General features: G+C 37.9%; 2 protein-coding genes across 6 annotated transcripts in view; one reads left to right on the plus strand and one right to left on the minus strand.

Annotated features, from left to right (window-relative positions):
• Positions 1–1,573: 1,573 nt before the first annotated feature.
• On the minus strand, positions 1,574–20,855 carry LOC113575207 (choline transporter-like protein 2). 4 transcript variants are annotated; one of them, XM_035521470.1, is made up of 22 exons: positions 20,719–20,855; positions 13,378–13,426; positions 13,197–13,270; positions 12,287–12,371; positions 11,914–11,998; positions 11,530–11,640; positions 11,313–11,373; positions 11,095–11,218; positions 10,756–10,839; positions 10,458–10,570; positions 10,002–10,133; positions 9,722–9,821; positions 9,289–9,381; positions 8,855–8,945; positions 6,451–6,713; positions 6,181–6,275; positions 5,903–6,006; positions 5,480–5,553; positions 5,312–5,382; positions 4,989–5,074; positions 4,607–4,691; positions 1,574–2,109 (listed from the first exon to the last, which is right to left on the minus strand). In XM_035521470.1, exons 1-22 carry the CDS (start codon positions 20,747–20,749, stop codon positions 2,012–2,014), a joined length of 2,109 nt encoding a protein of 702 aa, XP_035377363.1. In that variant the 5' UTR covers positions 20,750–20,855; the 3' UTR covers positions 1,574–2,011. The 4 variants fall into 4 exon arrangements, with proteins under 4 accessions (XP_035377363.1, XP_035377320.1, XP_035377253.1 ...); XM_035521427.1 differs by lacking the exon at positions 20,719–20,855 and adding an exon at positions 16,722–17,058; XM_035521360.1 differs by lacking the exon at positions 1,574–2,109 and adding an exon at positions 2,350–4,010.
• A 261-nt stretch (positions 20,856–21,116) lies between these two features.
• gcdhb (glutaryl-CoA dehydrogenase b) overlaps positions 21,117–21,442 on the plus strand; it is an 8,778-nt gene continuing 8,452 nt past the window's right edge. Inside the window, exon 1 of one of the 2 annotated variants that reach the window (XM_035521553.1) lies at positions 21,117–21,217. The gene's annotated coding sequence lies outside the window, so the exon portion shown is untranslated. The remainder of the gene's footprint in view (positions 21,218–21,442) is intronic. The other variant, XM_035521514.1, reaches the window with a different exon arrangement.

Genomic DNA, 21,442 nt, shown 5'->3' on the forward strand with positions numbered 1-21,442 from the left:
TCTGTACTTATGAAGTGGGAGGTATATTATTGCGAAGGAGGCGTTTCTGTCCTGAACGGAACATTTCATAACACAAGTGCCAAATTGGAGTGTCCTATATTTACTGAACACAAAGACTGTCTGAAGTGTCTTACTTATAAAGTGTAATTATTTTTAAAGGTTTAAATGTGTCATGCGATTTAAAGATGGTAACTTTGTCATCTTCTAGTCGTAGCATTGATGAAGGAAAACTTGCTTCATCTTCTCATTCCACTGACAATGATTTCTGCTAATTTTTGATACAGAATTAGTGCCGTCCATTGATTTAATAGTTAAAAAACCTATTGTGTATTATTTATACCAGCAATTCAGGTTTTGATTCTGTTTGTGTTAGCCGTTTGAACGTCTAACATACACATTACATTTTTGAAAATATATCATTGGTGCTTAGTCCTCTGGAGCATTATTGCTGAGAACTCAACAGTAGATAAATCAGATACAGCATTTTTAAAATCTATTTAAGTATGCTTGTGTTGTGCTGTTTGAGCATTAGAGGGAAGGATGGATGTTTGCACGTAGCTAATCTGAAAAAGTTTACCAACCCTAAAGTTTTTTATAGTCTATGATTTCGCACTTATTGATACTTTACTATTTATTGTCATTACGGAGAAGCGCAGCATATAAGATCTACAGCACACTGACACGTTTGTACTGTAGATAAATGTCCCATCAGTGAAACGTTTACTCATTATTCAAATAATCTTCGTTTGTAGTCAACTCAACAACCTAGCCTTGTCAAAAATTAGAATGTGACCGGATATGATGTAAAGAAATTCAGAAATCCTCTGTACATTTGGGTTTTAGTTATAGTTTGAGAAAATAGTGCTGTGCTGTTTCTATTTCCTTGACTAGTCCCAAAGGTATTTTGTCTTAAAAACATTTACAAAGGATTTAATTGGATGCTCTTCAGCCCATGTAATAGGCCTGCTTCATTTGGAAATCGTACAGAGAATGACATGCACTTTATCCCTACGTTATCCTGATTATGAGTGTGTATGAATGACTCTGATGAATGTGTATTTTATTTGTATGGTAATGCCAAAGGTTTATATACCGCATACAATCTATCTGCTTTAAAACATTTTCTCCTTATAGTATCGTTGGGTACTGACAAATTGGACACTTTAAGGGAAATAGTAATTAAAATTCATTTATCTTTGCAATGATTTGCTAAAGTGATTGCTCTGTCTATGATGCTCTATTTGTGAACTTAGAAAATGAATGTTTAACATTATACTGAATTATAAATCTGATGCTCATACTTTACAGGAGTAAAATTTTCAGGACACTGCCTTCATTATTCACATTTTCTATTATTATTGGTGGTTTTGGCTGGTTGATATTCTTTGTGACCATGTATTTCTATGCACATGGCCACCTCAAGGTTTTCCCTCTCTCATTTCCCAATGGTGAAAAGGGATCCCTTTTCATGTTCATTGACAGATGAGAAAGGCTAAGTTGTTCTTGAACTTATACTGTACTCGGTACACTTTACATTTGCTTTTACTTTAGACCAGAAATAGTGAGACAAGGGGAACAAATAAGCAAATCTTTATTATCAATATGAAAGAGAGGATAAGAGAGCACAATAAAAACAAGCATTTGGCCACTCTGAGCACACACTCACAAAACAATTGATACGTTTTGACCTACATTTGTATAGTACACATATAGTAACAAAAAAGCTTTAGGGTTTTGTTATTAATGACACAAAATGACAAGGCAATGCATGCCTAAAATAAAAAGAAAAATTCTAACACTTGGAATAACCTCCATTATAAAGTATGACAATTTGACAGTTCCAAAAATAAAGTAACATTCAAACCATACAATGAAATCTTTTATGGAAGCTATGTCCTTTTGCATAGATGTCTGTTGGAGCAAAGTTGTTTTGCTGTCAGTTTGGCAATAATATTCCCATAAGTGACCTTCCATTGTGGTTCCAGGCTATACAACTACATTCCCTCCACTATTATTTGCCCTGGTTTTTCTTTCCCAGAACTTTGAGAAGGGAGTCAGACATCAGGTAACGCCTCTCCTCACTGCCATCATTCCACTCCAAGTCTTCCACTGTACAGATGAACAAAAAAAATTAGCAAAATGTAGTATGGAAAACTAGCAAACATTCAAGCTTCCTCTAGGCACATGTTGACTGACACACACACACACACACACACACACACACACACACACAACAAAGTGCACTCACAAAATGGGAGATGCAGTAGGAAACGTAAAGCACTTACATCCAATTAAGTGGATTTTTGTATCCGTCGCTCAAACTCCAGGTAAATAAAAACCCTAATAATCTCTAATAGATTGTTTCATCAAATGCTTTTTATCAAAACAAGGACATCTTGTAAACATTTTAAGCACAGCAAGAAAAGTAAAGACTTTTAATACACGGATTAAAAGGCACTACTCCAACAGTTTAGGGGAAAGAGGAAAAAGAAAGAAGTACAGAAATAAGGTCAAGAGAACAGTACTCATCATAGTATAGGACATACAGAGTATATACATTTCAAGGCAAAAAGGTGTTAATCATTGGACTTAGGCACAGTGATGAGGCTTATTGTCTGGAAAAAGTACCAACACCACAGTATTACATTTTGTTGATTTGGTTCAGACAAAAACTATAGGATATCAAATTACTCACAATTAAGTCCCATACAAAATAATGAGGCACATGCTCAGGTAAGTCACAGCCCCTGAGATGTAGAATCAAATACCTACATGAAATAGCCTTTGGACTTGGGAATAACTAAAGCATACAAAATTTTGATTTACAGATCCAGCAAAACCTAGCCTAGACACATAAGCTAAAAAATCCATGAGCTAAAAAATCCATTATAAATACATGAGCAATAATGTAGTCTGTCCTCCATCACATGACAAAGATCTTATTAGACTGAGGGCTAGTATACACTTCCTCTTATGCATATAATATCCATTATTATGGTGCCCCATGACACAGGTGGGACTTTCAGCTTGCATCCCTGCTGTGGAATAACATTTGAACTTCTAAGTGCTCCTATTGGATATGTCCTTTGGGAGACTAAAGTTCATTTAAGGGGACAAGAACAGTGTATCTGGACCCTGATGTTTTTGAATCTTCAATAATGCTACAGCAGAAAATTTGGCTCGAGCAATATACTGGGAAAACCATATGTAATGTGGAATTGATATAAAGACATTATTTTCCCTTTCTGCTATATTTCTGCAATGCTAATCATAAAATTATTTTGCATTTATATTATAATGTAATAATATAAACACAATAAAATGTACATTAAAATCATTTAAACGTTTCATCTATTCATTGCTGTGAACTCTCATCAGCTGCTATAAGGCACCCTACCTTTTAAAAATTCCTATAATATAGCTTAAGGGGTAACTGCCAAAATTCTGCATGGGTGTGAAAAGTTCATACTGCTGCTAACCTCCAAATAGACCCAATCAATAGACCCAATCACAGAAGCAATGTCTGGAAGCAATGACAGCCACCAATGTGATGTAAAGATTTACATCAACGCCAGCCATCTCATCTCTTAAATGCAATATGAACAATTACCACTATACAAATAATTAATAATAACAGGTTGCTGCCAATTACTGATGATCAATAATTTTATTGCTGATAATCTATAATTTGCATCATTAGAATCAGTGCATTTAACAAACAAAGGGAGTTTTTGAACACAGATTTGGGACTATACTTGCTCTCTCAACCACAGTTTTAACATCAGTAGCCAAATGCTCAGAGTGTGAGTAATTTATGACATCTTAGAGCCAGCACACACTACTCTCATTCTTGGAGTCCTTGCGTGTGTTCAATGGCACCTCCTCCTCCGGAGGTGAAGACGGGGAGTGGGGAACAGGCCCCTCTGTGCTCTTTGACAGAATTTCATGCAGCTTAGGAGACATGAAATACGGCCGCTCCGCTGAGCCATCGTTCCGCTCCAGGTCCTCGCCTTTTGTGTGTGCGTGCGTATGTGTGTGTGTGTGTTTTGTATTTGTTCAGAATTGTACATGGCCATGGATTGCCCACGTGTTCATGCATGTATATTGACATATGTGCAAATTTAAGTTATTACAGTTTGATATAAAAATAAGAATATTAAGAAGTGGAAGAGAATTGACAAAAATACAAAGTTAGGCCGTGGTCAGAGCAAACACGAAGGCAAAGTGGAAGAGAGGGATGCAAACAAGAATAAAGGGGGGGAAGAGAGAAAGAGAGAAAAAGACAATGAGTGATAAAGTTAAACCATGCTAAAGGGCAACATGAAGATGGCACAGGGAAGTGTAGGGAAGATAGCCAACAAGCAAGGTTAAGAAACCATTTTCCAGGCAGTATTTAGTGCCAGCAGTTTAATTCCCGCTAACCATACACGTACGGGTATGCATGACATAGGATCACAAAGGCCCCACTAACACTGAGGAAACCAAGAGTTACTGTACATAATTGCACACTGTGTGAATTTGGATAAAGTCCATTTAATCTCAAGAGGAACACACTAATTTACACAGTAAAATAGTTCTAAACTTTGCATTATAATTCAATACTCACAGAAACAGAGGAAGAGTGTGTCCACACACATGGCATAAACACTGAAGAAGCCATGAGCTATGAAGTAAGTGCCTATCACAATTGTCTGTGAAAATACAAATAACCACATACACGCACACACCCACATGTGCGTGTGCTCAATTATAAAAGTTACTATATGCACACTTGCTGATATTCTATAAATCTTGGGCAAGTCCTCTAACAAACACATATTTGACTTTTGACTGTCAAGTTATGAAGACTGCCTTTGTTTGCTAGTGTCTATTCCTTCATAGACAAAGAATTTCTTGTTGCATAGGAGCAGACACAATACACCAAATTCCTAATTTAAGTATTTACTATAGACTGTTCAAATTATGTGATATTCTCCCTGTTCACTCACCAGAATTGGCACCCAGTAGTAGTGAAGATTGGGCACAAGGTCCAACACCTTTGATCTCCCAGAGAAGAAAAAGAATGAAATGACACCTGAATGAAAAATAAGAGATAAAAGCATTTTAAATAATTAAAAGTAATATATTGTAGCATGGGTGAAATTCCATGGGCCATCATAAGACCTGCCCTATTATAGGTTTAAACCCAAGAAGCCAGAAATGATCAGGTTTAAATGATAAGAAATTACCATTAAATTATTACATCCTTTTCCTCATTTTTCCAATTCTCTCTCTGTTACACACGCACACACGCACACACCTTTCCACTTACCCACAAGTCCTACAATAAGAAGCTTTCCTAAGAACAACAAGAAGTCTGTGACCTTATCCAAGACAGCCACCCTATAGCAAGAAAACAGTGAGGTCAGCTGTTAAAATAAAGAAAATAACACTGACACTCTACTCAGACCTGGTGTTTCTCTTGTTCTGTCAGATGTACCTGATCACATTTCTCATCAACAGGAAGAAGGCATCTCGCGCTGAAACGCAGAAGTTTTTACCATATATGGCCACCTGGGGGAGCACACAGAACTCAATTTGTCTCCAACAGATTACAAGTATCTAATTTCAGTCTTCTGAAAAGTGCTTTACCCTTTTTTGACTAGGTAACACTCAAGTTTATCAAGGCTTATAGGGCCTCTGGGATAAATTTGGTTTTATTAATGGCTGACAACTTAGGGAACTAGAGATGCATGCAATGGACACATTCATAACCATTTTCTTCAAAACATGCAATAAATGCAAAAAGACTAATATTCTAATGTTCAAACATAAAACCATCCGGTGTCATTATAATTCCACCTTAAACATTATTTTTCTGCACTTTTTTTATTTTGTTGTTAACACACATACACACACACACCATAATGTAAGCGTTCCTGTTGAGAAACTTGATTAACTTTTCCAGGCACCAGAAACAGCACTTTAGGCAACAGAGCAGGAACTTGGCAAATTTGTTCTGTGCTCCTGGAGAGGACATGTATGCAGAGATTTCAAAATCCACAGACCATTAAAATATGTTAGAAGTACAGAAAGCATTGGCTGATCAGAAAGTCAATAACTAATGATGGATCAGGCATGTTTCCAAAATGCCCAGCACAAGTCAATGAAAGGTGACAATGTTTAAGGGTTTGGGTTTACCTTTGAGTTTGTGGTCCAGGTACTCCAATAGAACCCTGATGACCTGGATGATTGACAAGATGAGAGAGCCAAAGGCAAGAGAACCTGTGTGATACCTACAAAAGTGTGTGCAAGCACCCGCATACACACCCCACACACAAAAACACACATATAAATAGAATTATATAAATGCATAAAAACAGTATGCTAACTGGATTACACAAAACAAGTCTGTCAATCACAAATTCATAAACTAACCCAAAGAAGATCTCCACTTCCAGTTACATGTACCTGAGAGCTCGACCAAGGGAGGCAAAAACAGGGCAGGCAGGCATATCCTGAGCCTTGTCAAATGCCCAGTAGTAGGAAGCAAAAGCCCCAGCTAGTGTCATCTGGCCCAAGGCAGTCACAAAGTTGGCACACCAGAAGAAGAGGAAGAGGTTGTAGAACTGCAGGACAATGAGGTACTTGTGGTAGGCTGTCTCCCCGCCGTAAAATGTGAAGAGACACTCTGTCTTTGGACATTCCTCCTTCATGGTTGACTTCGAGTAATTCTGAAACCAATGAAGGGCAAGGCAATTTAGCTAGAGCCAAGTAAGAAATGGGTAAGCATGCTGTAAGGGTTGGCACCAGGCAAAGGTCCCCTCTGGCCACCAGAGGGAGGCCTTGAGTCAATCACACCACTAATCAGGCTTAACACCCACTAGCTGGGTTAGACCTTATAAAAGCCCAGTGACCCAGTCATTCAGTGCTGGGTCTTTACTAAAGTTTTGAGCCCTAGTGGGTAACTTCAGATATTGAGGTCTGTGAGCCCTCGTGCTACACCACACTTTTTGTCTGCGAGGGTGTTTGTGTTTTCACACATCCCCTCCCCTCTCCAGTTTTCCCTCTTGAGTCTGTCTCTCTCTCCCGAGGCTTCCCTTAGGCATTCAAGTTCCTCCCTGTTTTCTGGTTTTGTTTGGGAAGTTTAGTTTGGTTTTCCCCAGTTCATCGGGGTTGCCATTTCTTCCCGTGGTGTCCTTTGTTTTCTCTTTTTCCATGCTCGGCGTGGTGTTTAGTTTTTTTTTTCCTTTTGTTTTACCTGATCCAAGATCTAACTGTTCTGCACATGGGCCCACCACTGTTAAAGCATGGATGCTCACCCAGTAGGCTATTAGTGTCGTCACCTAGCTGAGCTGGGTACGAGCCCACCTAACACATGCCTCTGCAAAAGAATGTTACTACACAGCCAACTCCGATACAACTGATTCAGGTCATCCTGTGTAATCCAGCAGAAAAACCACCATAGCAAGCTTTAAAACATTATATTTTGCATATTACATATATATTACACACACATATTTTGTGTGTGTGTGTGTGTGTGTGTATATATAAGGAAATAGGTAACAGCCTCCCATTGGATAATTACTGCATGGGTGATTATGTTTCAGCTGGAAACAAGTTATTTAACCGTAAATGATGCAGTGAGTAGCTTCTCATTTGTTAAACAATCATGTCGAAAGACATCCTGTGGTCATGGAAAAGATATTACAGAAGGGTCAAATTATTGGCATGCATCAAGCACAGAAAACATCTAAGGAGATTGCTGAAACTACTAAAATCGGGTTAAGAACTATCCAACATATTAAAAAGTGGAAGGACAGTGGGGAAACATCATCTTCGAGGAAGCAATGTGGTTGGAAAAAAAATCTTGAATGATTAAGTGATTGCCGATCACAAACATGTGGTGAAATCAAATCGTAGAAAAACAACAGTAAAACTCAGGAATATGTTTAATAGTGAAAGTAAGAGCATTTCCACACGCACAATGCAAAGGGAACTCAAGGGATTGGGACTAAACCTTAAGAAAACCACTTGTCAGTGAGGCTATCCGGCAAAAACGGCTTCAATTTGCTAGGGAGCATAAAGATTGGATGCTGGAGCAATGGAAGAAGGTCATGTGGTCTGATGAGTCCAGATTTACCCTGTTCCAGAGTGATGGGCGCAACAGGGTAAGAAGAGAGGCGGCTGAAGTGATGCACCCATCATGCCTAGTGCCTACCGTACAAGCCTGTGGGGGCAGTGCTATGATCTGGGGTTGCTGCAGTTGGTCAGGTCTAGGTTCAGCAACGTTATGTGCCCAAAGAATGAGGTCAGCTGACTACCTGAATATACTGAACAACCAGGTTATTCCATCAATGGATTTTTTTTCTTCCCTGATGACACGGGCATATTCCAAGATGACAATGCCAGGATTCATCGGGCTCAAATTATGAAAGAGTGGTTCAGGGAGCATGAGACATCATTTTCACACATGGATTGGCCACCACAAATTCCAGACCTGAACCTCATTGAGAATCTTTGGGATATGCTGGAGAAGACTTTGCACAGTGGTCCAAATCTCCCATCATCAATACAAGATCTTGGGGAAAAATTCATTCAACTTTGGACAGAAATAAATGTCGTGACATTGCAGAAGCTTGTGAAAACGATGCGACAGCGAACGTGTGCCGTAATCAAAGCTAAAGGTGGTCCAATGAAATATTAGACTGTAACTTTTTTTTTGGCCAGGCGGTGTGTGTGTGCGTATATATATCTCACACATACAAACACACACGCACAGACACACAAACATAAGTTGTTCATAGTGTTACTTTATCATAAGAATGTTTCCCACTTCACCTTTAAGTGTGTTTGTATGCATCTGAACACTCACCGCAGGGTTGCAGGTTTGGTTTGCATAGATGCACTTCTCATTAGCCTGATTGAACACTCTGTACACAGGCTCATTAGATGTGGAGAGAAAGCTGACCAGAAGTTAAGGGCCATCACCACGCTTATGAACTTACTACACCACACGAGCCCCAGTCTTGGTATTAGTCATATTTAAAGCACTTCTGAATTATGGGAGGATTGCTATGACCCTTATTTTACCTACATCAAAGAGCTTTAGATATGCGACATGTTTACATCGAGCCATTCCCATCTTTATGACAAGAAGGCAGCACCAAGTACCTAATTTTTGTCCTAACCAGTTAAAGACTAGAAGGCAAGAGAGAGCAATATAACGAGGGACTGAATGCAGAGACATGACCAATATGCACAAACAGGTGAGTTTTGGGCTTGGCTAGACATGGGGCTGAAGGATACACTGCAGTGATCGCCCAGTATGCAATGATGATTGCCAGGAGGAAGAACGTCAGCAAAGGGTAAATCAGTGAAAACATCACATGCCCAATGGCCCTGAAAGAGCAACAGAACAAAAGTTTTTAAAAACATTTTAAAACACACATTTTACTAATGTTAGGCATCATCTTTTGGTGTCCATCTCACATTTATTGCATGGAATTCCAACCTTACAAAAGGAAGTTAAAAAAAAAAAATTACAACAGTTTAAATGTTTCCCAACCATTTTCTCATATGAAGAGTACTGCAGAGTAAACCAGACTACTAAGATTTTCAAGTACTTGGCATTAGAACCGACCTTAACAATAATGGACACAGAACCTTACATGTCTTTTTATGTAGATCATTTTTACCATATCCATGAATCCTGTGGTACAAACTGTGAACTACCATATACCTGCTAGCCTCTTTGATGAGAGCGATGGCGATGCAAATCCTTTTTCTGAGGAAGATGAGGAGCAGTATAACGATGAGCTCCACTATGGCCAAAATGATTGCTGCAGAAAGGAGTATACCTTCAGCAATCTAGTATTTGAAGCACTACAGTGCAAATGAATGTGCATCATACATCATACTCTGTACTGCATGTACAGAGCCCATGAGAGAACAAAATAAATGCCAGCTGGCCAAGGATCCACTAGGGTGCGAACCGAGAAAGTCCGGCCTGGGAGACTCACCAAAGGCCAGCCACGTCTGCCTGATGTGGAGGTACATGCTCAGGTCCATCTGAAAACCCAGCTCCTTGAGGGTGACATTTGCGCCAGGCGTTTCCTTCAGATTAACATACATGAAGCTGCAGTGGATGATGCCTGCTCGTCACATCACAAGTGGACAGGTGGGGAAAGGGAAAGTGTGAGCCAGAGCACAGCTGCACACACCCACACAACATGGCTATCAGCATGCTAGTACTGAGAACTCAATGGAAACATATTCACATATGTAATTAGAAAGATTTGGCATTTGCTTTGGAAAACAGGTAAATCATAGATTTAAAATCCCTGAAAGCTGTTTTTGTCACACCGAATTCACCATGTTTTTCATTACTGGAGCTCTACAAAGGAAATTATGTTTTATTTCCTGTAAAAGGTGCCCTTGCAATTCTGAGATGGAGATAGTTGTTGCGGTAGTGGTACCATATGTGATGACAATGAGGACCATGGCTATCATGACCCAGACCATAATGCCAGCCAGGAACCTCAGAAGCACAATGAAGACTAGACTGAGAATTGTTGCAATCACCAGAGCACTGTGAAAAAACAAACAATACTAAGAAAAGCTGCATCCAAAATCAAAGCACAAAAACAGCTACAAAAAAAAAATGAAGCACATGCAATTTAAACAGACCAAATCCAACTAGAAACAAGCAAACGCTTGTGTATATAGGCAAAAATATTCCTATACAAAATATTTTTGTATTCTTAGTATACTTACAGAATAATCCAATACCATGATTGTGTGAAATCCTCAAAGATCTTTGTTACCACCATACGAGCCTCTATAACCACTGTTGCATTCCTTTGAACATCAAACATAATCCAAACACTATTATGAAATATTCTTAGAAACTGATGCCTCAACCAGTCCCAAACCACAAAATCTGCACACTCAAAAAATGCAAGTCACACTATAGTTTAAATTACTGATATGGAGTTCTAAATTTAGTTTAGTAGCTGGTACTTTAAAACCTTTTTAGCTACAAAAATTTCATCCTTGAATTATTAGGAGCTATTTGAAATAGCCAGTGTGAGTGTGTGTGCGCTTAGAGCTCACCCTACAGCAGGCAGTAGTTCACTGGCTTCTCTGCGTTTGCCTTCTCCATCTTCAAACGTTGTCTTATTTCCTACTGTGACAACACCCTTCATCTTACCCAGAGCAGGGAAACACCTCTGTGTGACTGCAGAGAGAACGTAAAGGAATAAATGCTGCTCTGAGCAATTGTTAGGAGGATCCTTAAGATCAGTAATACAGAGAGAAGAGGACAGGCTTACATGGTTTGCTGGGGATGAGCATAGAAGGACACAATCCATTTTTCAGGATGTCTGCTGCTGACTATGGAGCAATGGATATCACAAATTATGCAGAAGCACACAATATGGCAACAAACAAAAGTCCTCCAGAGCCTATTAGAGTAAAAGGCACAAATGTGTTTTGACTTCACACTTCAAAACGCAACTGTTGTAACCCTATAGTTTATTTTCTGCTCACCATTTCCCCTGGGTCTTCTTTGCAGAATTTCTTGTAATATGTCCAATCATTGGTAACTAGTTTGGCAGTCCCCAGGGTCAAGGGGCGATTGGGGCACTCCTCCACACACAACTAGCAACACAGAGAGAAAAACTAAGAATCTGGGCACTGGTCAGAATTCTTCCTGTTCCAAGTAGATTTTTCTCCAGATTTTCCAAAATATGGTCTTGAATATGAAGATTTGACAGCAACAATTCATTTACAGTATACTGGTTACTGACATTTTTCCACATTCACTCATTTTGCAATGTATCATTTAAATCAATGAGGTGGTTATTTTGTTTGTAACTTCTGTACAGAAGGAGCAATAGTAGAACCTGGGTGAGGGTTGCTGGGGCCACAGACCTGAGTGGTAGGGCACTGGAATGCCAAGAGCACCATGGGACTGGCACACTTCAGGATGTTGAAGTAGAACAGGAATTTTTTGTTTCTGCAACACAAACACCACAACACATTAGCCTCATCAGTTTGGGTCCTCAGGGCAAAGAGCAGTAACAAGGAAACTATTTAAAATGCCACATGGATGGACAAATGGATGGATGAATGGATGGGTGGCAGGTGGGTAAAAGGCTGAATGGATGGATAGGTGGGTTTAAATGGATGGATGGCTGGATGAATAAAGGCGATGATAGATTCATATATAATGAAGAAATAGAATCTAACAAATTTTAAGTACACTGATATTATAGCCAAGAACAAATCTGGGGCTTGAACTTACTGAAGAGGAGTCCCAACCTGTCCACAGAACTGCCCACTGCTGTCTGTGGGATAGATCACCTTCCTGGGATCACCCTGAGACCATGCTGTGGAGACAGAGCCATGAGCGCATACATTCTCAAACACATACTCCACCACCATATTCTCAAACTTCCAGATAATGTCTAGAATGTTTTGCTAGATTCTGAAGAATAATGATGACATTTTCAAGGTCTGGATCAGTGATATTCCAGTCTCGGTGTTTACAATGAAGGCACACAGAGTCCTGGAATCTTAGGAAAATATGATGATGCATAAAAGCCATGCGTCACACCCATTTTCGCACAAGAGAATGGGAGGACGATTGGTTGTTGGTGTTGGATTAACTTGTACTACTCACAGCCTCACACCAGACACTTTCTGCCAGTATAAGACAAGGTTAATTCTATTTCTACAGCATCAGCCTGATACTTCTCAAAGCATATCAGATTACAGCATGAAGGTAAGTGCAATTATAAACCCTGACTCTACAGCTTTAACCTATAGAGCAAGAAAAAACAGCTATATTGTTACGTGTTAAACTGGAGGTCTCACAATCCCATCTAGTGCCTTAAAGGAATGCTTCAGGGGAAAACTTAAAATTTCGTGGGCCTTAGTGGTTATTCATGGATAACTAATTGCAATTCTACTACATTTATCTGCGTATATATATATATATATATATATATATATATATATATATATATATATATATATATAAAATATACATACATACATACATACATACATACATACATACGTGTATATAAATAAAACATACATATATACATACACAATATATATTACACACCAATATACATACACACCACAATATATATTACACACATACATACATACACATCACACACATCACACACCCCAAGCTGACTCACCCAGTATTCCCAAAACGATATAGCTAAGAATGGCCAAAATGAAAAGAATACAGCAAATAATGTCTGTGCAGCTTCTGTAACAGAGAAGACATGCAACGCTGTAGAGTCCATTGTAAAAACAGACAGCAAAGTAAAATATGCCTTATGAACATCTCATTTATGATCAAAGCTCCTCTCTTACCTGTTTTGGATGGGCCCTTTGAAACTGGGGTCATATTTTCTGGGTTCACCTGTTCAAACAAAGGGGAAAGTGACATATGACATATTCTTGAGAGGAAGAGAGACTACATCTAGTCTACATCTACATCTACAACAAGAAAACCATACCATACCATACAACATAGTAAGCAAAACTCTAATACAACATTTTGATTATGAGGCAGTAGAAATGATCAGCAGTACAAGAAGAAGAAACAGTAATCACAATGAATAAGTGGGAATAAGTGGTGCTACAGTGACTTATATGAAATGGGAACCTTACAAAAACATTTGCTAGCAAATAACAACATTCTCTTCCATGCCAGGAGGTATGGCCAATCAGACAGCAGCAATTTTGTGCAAATTTCTTACATCTAATAAGAGATGGCAAATCTCCAACAAAACTACAACCAGTAGAAGATTTTAAAGCTGATCTGAATCATGGCTGGAGTGCAGTATACAGTCAAGAAGGGTATCAGAATCCGCTTATGGTCTGACCAGTACTGACAAGCCTAGACCTAATAAAAACTTTGCAAGCAATATTTGGTTGGTCTAGGAGGTGTGCACATACTTGGGTGCAGATGCAGACATTTGTACAGTTAAACACTGGAGAGATTAAATCAGCTCAGTGTATTCCTTCCCTGTTATATATGACAATTGCCAGACAATAAAGATTTTCTGCATTGGGTGGCAGTCTGGCAATGTGTCTTTGTTAGTCTTGCACAAACACCTCTACAGGTTGTCAGTACAAATACAATTTAAAAAATGATTCAACTGTTAGATAGCTAGTCAATATAATTTACTTGACAATCCAGCTGCAGCTGTTGAACTAAATAGTGAAATTTACCATGGCTCTGCCTAAGCAAATGAATTTCTTTAAGCCATATCTATGAATTCTTTACCTTCATGGTTTTTCTCTCTTTAGCTCTGTGTATGGCTATCACTTGGGGGAAAAACTCTTGCAATGGTCCATACTTATGCTGAATTTACTTTCAAACTGTACTGTTTATTCCAAATTCCACCACAAAGACCAATAGCACCAAAAACACTTCACATAACAAATGCTTTCAAATTTAAAATCCTGTGTAAAATTGTTACATGTACAGATGTAAAAAGAAATTACGTATGTAAATGTCTTAACATCCAATCACCAAGCTGATATGTGTATACATTTACATGTCAATAAGGAAACGTGACCAAGTTTAACTAGATTAAATGTATAGTATATTCATAAAATGTTCATGTGTCCCTATGTTTGATTTAAAGACCATTACATAAATTGTCATGCAGGGTCACAATACTATTGCCATCACTGCCTATTGTTTTCATCACCAAAACCAAATCATCGTCACATAACCATGATGTGCAGCAGTTTTTACACACACAACCAACACAAGGAGGAAGGAGGTCTCTGCAATATGAACCCTTTTCTTCTTTCCAAATATAGCTCTTTGAAATTTTCTTTTAAACTGTATATATTCTCCCCAATGCCAGTATAAACAAGACAACTAGGCAAGCCTAGTTATACTGGTCAGCCTTTTATGGCACAGCCTCTTTCATGCAAGTGTCATAAGCATGACCACTGAAACACTTGGAAATCTGGGTAGGGGACAAAAAAAAAAAAAAAAAAAAAAAAAGGTTTTTTGTTTCCAAGATCCCTACTACTGTGACAGTGAAGTGTGCCAAAATATTACTCTACTCTGTCATTTATAATGTACATACACACAAACACACGGACAAAAAAAAAGAACACAAGGGATGTATATACACACAAACTAATGAGGGGCTACCAAAAAACAGGTGTGGAGCATTATTAGGAGTATGAAACGCAAGAAAACAAGACGGACAAAAAACAAAGACGTGCAGGCACAAGGAGGTTATATATGCAATATTTGAAGCTCTCTAAAATACAAAAATCAAACTGTTATCAGATCACACTATTATATTGTTTAAATACACTTTCTCATGTACCCATTGTACAAGTTTCAAGTGTTTTTACTGTAGGAGAATGGAGTAATGGGATGGTAAAGTACTCATCGATGTATATTCGGTTCACTATACATCATTAATTGAAGCTCTATAAAATAAATCAAATTGTTATCAAATTACTTTATTACATTCTTGAAGTACACCTACTCTTGTACTCATGGCATGATTTACAGTCATTTTTACTGCAGGAATTTGGAGTAATGGGGTAGCAGAATCCTATTAAATGTCTGCTCATTTTCATACATGAAGCTCAATAAACTAAACAAATCAAATTATTATCAAATCGCTTCTGTAGATTCTTTAAAAACGCTTATGTACCCATGGTATGACTTTCATTCATTTTTTAATTTGCAATAATGGGATGACAAATTTCTGTTAATTGTCTATTTGGTTCCATATATGCAACATTGGAAGCTCTATAAAATAGAAAAATTGTGAGAATTATGAAAGCAGAAAGTAAATGTACTTCAATAACCTCATAGAGGAATTTGATAATTTGAATTGTGTATTTTGTAGCGCTTCAAGTAGTGATATATATAGTAAACTGAACAGACATTTAAGATGATTTTGCCATCCCATGACTCCAAGATCCTACAGTAAAAACACTTCAACATCATATTTTGAATATGCTGGAAAATGTTCTCCAAGAATATAGAGGAATGAATTGATAATTTGATTTCTGTATTGTATGCAATTTTTAAATACACTCTAGTGAAATGATTAGCCATTTGCACCATATTCCTACGATATTTCTCAACCTTCTCACAGCAAAAACATAAGGAAACCTTATCATGAGCTAAGAAAGTGATCTTTATAGAGTGGCATATAGTGCACTAAACTTTCCGCCTACGTCATTTCAAAAAGTTGTTACCGTAATACAAGATGTAGGCGCGTATTTAAACCGTCAATGTAAACAGTGCGACCGGGCTTTAGCGGTGTGGCCACGGTTTGTTGTTTAAGGTTGAAAAAAAAAACTGCATCATAATCTGGTCAGGTTTTGTTGCTCATCTCGACACGATTAACTCGGTCAAGCACCAGTGAAAGATCTTTTCTGGCGCATTTCCCTTCAGTTAACTATCTAATCAATTAATGGAAAGCCTCTTACAAAAAGCCCCTACTAAAATAGGTAGCTAGCTAGTCCAGCACTTAGTCTCCATGGAAATTGACGGTATATGGCTTTACGTTACTTGCCCACAAGGTAGTGTGTGTGCACAAATATCGTAAAGCCTAATTCTGGAGTCACTTGTGTCATCGGATGAGCTTTGGTTGTCACTTTGAGAAGGTGTTATCACGCCAAACTAAAGCAGGCACAAAACACAATGCGATAAAACATATTACCGTGCTTCCCGTAATGATCTTCATTCTCTGGCATTTTGACGTTATCCCCCTCGTATTTATTTTACTGTTTTATTTTTTCGTGTCTCGCCTCCCCGGCCTCTTCAAACCTTTTCCAACACTTCGTGACTTTCACTTCCTGCCAACGCCCCTCCAAAACAGTTGTCAGTGCAGTGCAAACGACGTTTGGACGCGTAGAAAAGAAACCATGTTATGTCGTCAAAAGCTATCGCTGAATATTTACCAATACCATTCATCCATAATTGCTCCCAACACTTCTGGATGAATTTGTCATGAAAGCCCATTCTTGTCAACATGCGGATACCATATACTGGCGTAGGAATTTTGGTTAAACGCCTAGCTGTATTGACAGGGACAATGCACATATAAGGAAGCATCTGGTTGTTTATGGCAGTGACTCAGAGCTCAGTTTTTGTGTTTTAGAAAAGAAAAAAAACGCACCAAGCCCCCATTCAAAATATTAATTGCAGGTATTGTCATTGTGTTACTCTAAATGTAGAATAAAAGGACTTTTTAAGGAGCAAAGGTACTTTCAGATCTTACTCTGAGAAACATTAGAGAACTCCACGCATTTGGAGAACATCTCAAAGAAATGCTTGAATACTTTAAATATTTAAATAAACATTGTTTTTTGTATCTACTACTTAAAACTGAGCAAATAATTTAGCAGTAGATGACAAAACACAGGCAGAGCAATGCATTTTCTGCAGTACAGTGCAAAAAGGAATATGCAGATTTGTTTACTCGTGAGATAAAACAACTACCCAGGCCCAAAATATAGAGGGCTAACTGTCCTGGTCAAGACTCCATAATCTACCTACATGTAAACAAATGGACAACAAGGTCCTTGTCTGGGGTAGAGATGGCAGTTGTTTTTTAAGGAGGAGTGAAGGAGCCCATATCAAGTTGCAACAACCATTCAAAAACAGAAGACAGGCTCTGCACAAACTGCTATGTGACCTTATCCCCAAGATTCATATCATAGGTGTGAACAATAAGTGTTTAAAAAAACTGTTAAAATTGTTTTTAAAATTGTTTCAAATGTCCTCAAAATTGTTTAAAGGTCCTCAAATAAAAACATTCATTATGACTACAACCCAGGTAAACAAGACCCCAAATTAAAATATAATTTATAAAGAGATAATAGTGGTATAGTTTCTATACACATTTACAGGCATGTGTTCATGCTTTACAATCATTACTGCATATAACTATGTTCTCTTGACTCAGTCACAAAGCAGTGAAGCTGAGGGTGCAGCACTGTAATATAGTCAAAAGCCATAACTGTCTCAGAATTTTGGCCTACTCAAAATACATTGCCTGGCCAAAAAAAAAAAAAAAAAAAAAGAAGTCACACACTGTAATATTTCGTTTCCACAAGCTTCTGCAAAGTCACAACATTTATTTCTGTCCAGAGCTGCATTAATTTTTCCTCAAGAGCTTGTATTGATAATGGGAGATTTGGACCACTACGCAAAGTCTTCTCCGGCACATCCCAAAGATTCTTAATGGGGTTTAGGTCTGGACTCTGTGGTGAGTCACAATAAGTGAGTCACAATTATCTATATTTAAAAATAAGATTAAGAAAGAAGGATGATATAAACTGTGCACACGCTTGATATTTCCATAATTTTAAAAAATGTCTCCTTTAATCTAAAAATGTTTCTTTATACATGAGGCAAAAGCTTTGGCGAAAATCCATTCTTAATGTAAAACAGCTGCATGAGCAATCACTGCAGCAAATGTTACACAACTACAGTTTTGGCTTGCTGAATGGAAAAGAGCCCAGATCAAATTTCAAAAGACACAGTGCCATATAATCTACCCGTTATTACAAGCACAGTACATTTTGGTTCCCTATAATTTTGAGTGCTGTATATAGGCCTGGCACTCCCAATGCCATGTTAAAAAGAGTACGAACACTGAAAATGGATAGGGTGAAATAGTCCTAGAACACACACACACACTGTCTGTGGATGTTCAGCCATGCCTTGCTACCACAGAAGGAAGGAAGCCAAAGTATAACAGAAAATGTAAACTTGGCCCAAAAATCACTATGTGTAAATACTGAGTTCAAAGCACAGAAGAAATCGATTCATCTCATGAAATTCAAATTTACATTTTTTCTCATCAAATTATTGTTGTTCTGGTCTATTAGAAAAAAAAAAATCAACTAAGATATTAATTACTTAGATATTCTGATACTGTAAATGTCATCAAGGTAGACTAAACTAGCCTAAGGTTCACACTGTATTTCTATGATAGGGATTTATAGACATTTATTCACAAGAACATTTTCTCACCATATTAATAATGACAATGAATTTATATTCATAATGGTAGCACTGACTGGTGCACATAAACAGACGTGCAGTGAAAAATTACACTTGCTTCCTGTATCAGAACCCATGAAAGCATCCATGATATTTTCAAACTGCCTGATCACCCTAGATTGCACATACTTGCCATTAGAGTCCACATCCTTTGTGGAATCCTAGTATTAAGAATAGCAACATTTAAATTACCCCAAAATGCGCACCTATACTATCCTCACATAGGCAAAGATATTTAGAAGATCCAACAAACAAAAACTTGATTATCTTAACATCTGTGCCTTCTAAAGTACAAGAGGCCCTCAGCACAGACAGTGTAACCAATGTTACAAAGGGAAGTGATGGAGGGATACAGTAAGTCTTCTCACTGCATACCTGGCTCTTGGTATCAGACTGGCCTGTTAATACTTAATGGAGTCTCATGCTTAAGGGTCTGGTGTGATTGTGACTCACAGATATATCACTGAAGTATGGCAAATACCGCTCAGGTTTATACTCAATAATCCTGACCATAAGCCTGTCTGTGGTATAAAACAGATACCATTACACTTAAACTGACTATACAGGAATGAGCTTCTTTTTGTGGATGTACATGTTTCAAAACCAGAGTAACTAACTCTAAAGTTACGAACTAAGATTACAGAGGCTCATACAACTGTACAGCACTGATGTAGAGCTGGTTTGAAGAAAGGAGAGAGGAGGAAGAAGCACTCAGAGGATAATGTAGGGATCTGAGAGATCATATCAGAGGGAGTAGGAACCTCAACTCTCTTTCCAGCACAGTCACTTGAAACAATTTGGTTTCAAAATAATAAATATGAATCCAGTGAGACTATTGCAAATAGGCTACTATCATAGGGCATTGTACAGGCACAGTCAATTAAACATCCAGAACTGCTGCATCACATATATGGCACTATTACCTAATAAAACCCATGCTGAGATATTAAAAGGCTATTAAAGGGTGTACAGCAGAAACTACAGGACCACAAAAAAAGTTTTTTTTTTATAAAAACAGAAAAAAATCTGTTAAAGATCACAAACACTTTAAAAATGGCATAACATGTATAGTTATTTTTCAGTAATTTATCATTTTCATCGTTCATATTTATTACTTTGGCTTTAACTTAGTTCTGGGGTCTTCAACGCCCTGAAAAATTTGTAAGTGCAGAATTATATAAATCTATTATAAAATTATGTTTCTGCCAAAATTAGCTATCCTACATGATCTCTCCTAATCCGCACCGTGAAACCTAAGTACTGTTTATGGTAATTATATACTTCACCATTTTCATGTAAGACATCTCCGTCACGGTCTGTTGTTGGGCGTGGTAGTATAACAGTAAATTCTTACCCGACTTGCTAATGGTAACTGAAACGAAACGTTGTGCATCTGAAATGAATATTTTCTTCGTATTCTATACTATAAGAGAGGTAAAACAAATCTATCGACTAAAAAAGCACTTAAGCAACTGAAAGTAACTAACTGAAAAATAACAAACAAACAATACACAAATAAACAACCCGCTGTATTGACTGTATTTTTCTGAGCTGTGAGTTAATGCTACCGGCTGTACCTAAACAATGTAAGGTAAGGCCAGGGCTGATAGATGTAATTTATTCCGTTAGACATTTGAAAAACTCACCATATTTAGATTCCTCTTCCCCCATATTCATCTAAATCAAATCGGGCAACACTTTATGTACAATAACTATAAAACTTCCAACATTCCACTCCTAGTCTCCTACTTGCACCTAACGGCAGAACTACACTAGTCCACTACATTTCGCTTGAGTAAACGCAAATATTAGGCATATTAGCATAAAAGTGTGTGGCCAGCGATTCGTTAATGTGGATGTCAACATATTGTCTTCACTCTAGTATTGGACGGACTAGAGTGAAGACAATTTGTTGACATCCACATTAACGAATCGCTGGCCACAGAATCCGCCCTCCCATTATCTAAAAGCCACTGGAACATCCTACTGAACCTTTTCCTTCGCTAGTTTTGATTATTTCCTTTCCAAATTTAGTCTGAATAATTTTTTTATCTGTGGGCCTACATACCATTTATTATTGAAGACAATTTTGCCTTGGAAGCGCAAGAATCTTTACCCCATTATGCATAAGCCATGATTCACAAGGTGAGAATGAACCAAGCAAAGGTACAATTAATTCTTAGTAAGCAGCCTTGCTCGTGTTCTACTTAATCAATTAAGAGGCTGTACTCGGATTCTTATTCTAACTTGGCAATCACCTTAAATTTAACTGCAGTAATGTTGCCTGAAGATGGCACTATTTATTCATTTTTAAATGTAGTAATTGCTTCTTCAGTTACAGCGTATTTCCGAATGTTAGATGATACAATT

The sequence above is a fragment of the Electrophorus electricus genome, chromosome 1, assembly GCF_013358815.1.
Source record: "Electrophorus electricus isolate fEleEle1 chromosome 1, fEleEle1.pri, whole genome shotgun sequence".
Taxonomy (NCBI): Eukaryota; Metazoa; Chordata; class Actinopteri; order Gymnotiformes; family Gymnotidae; genus Electrophorus; species Electrophorus electricus.

Coding starts and splice junctions, on each gene's coding strand:
- LOC113575207 (XM_035521320.1), bottom strand. CDS start 16,755: ATGCCAGAGAATGAAGATCATTACGGGAAGCACG. Junction 13,271..13,377: donor AAAGGGCCCATCCAAAACAG/GTAAGAGAGGAG, acceptor TCTCTGTTACAG/AAGCTGCACAGACATTATTT. Junction 11,219..11,312: donor GCTCATCCCCAGCAAACCAT/GTAAGCCTGTCC, acceptor TTCTCTCTGCAG/TCACACAGAGGTGTTTCCCT.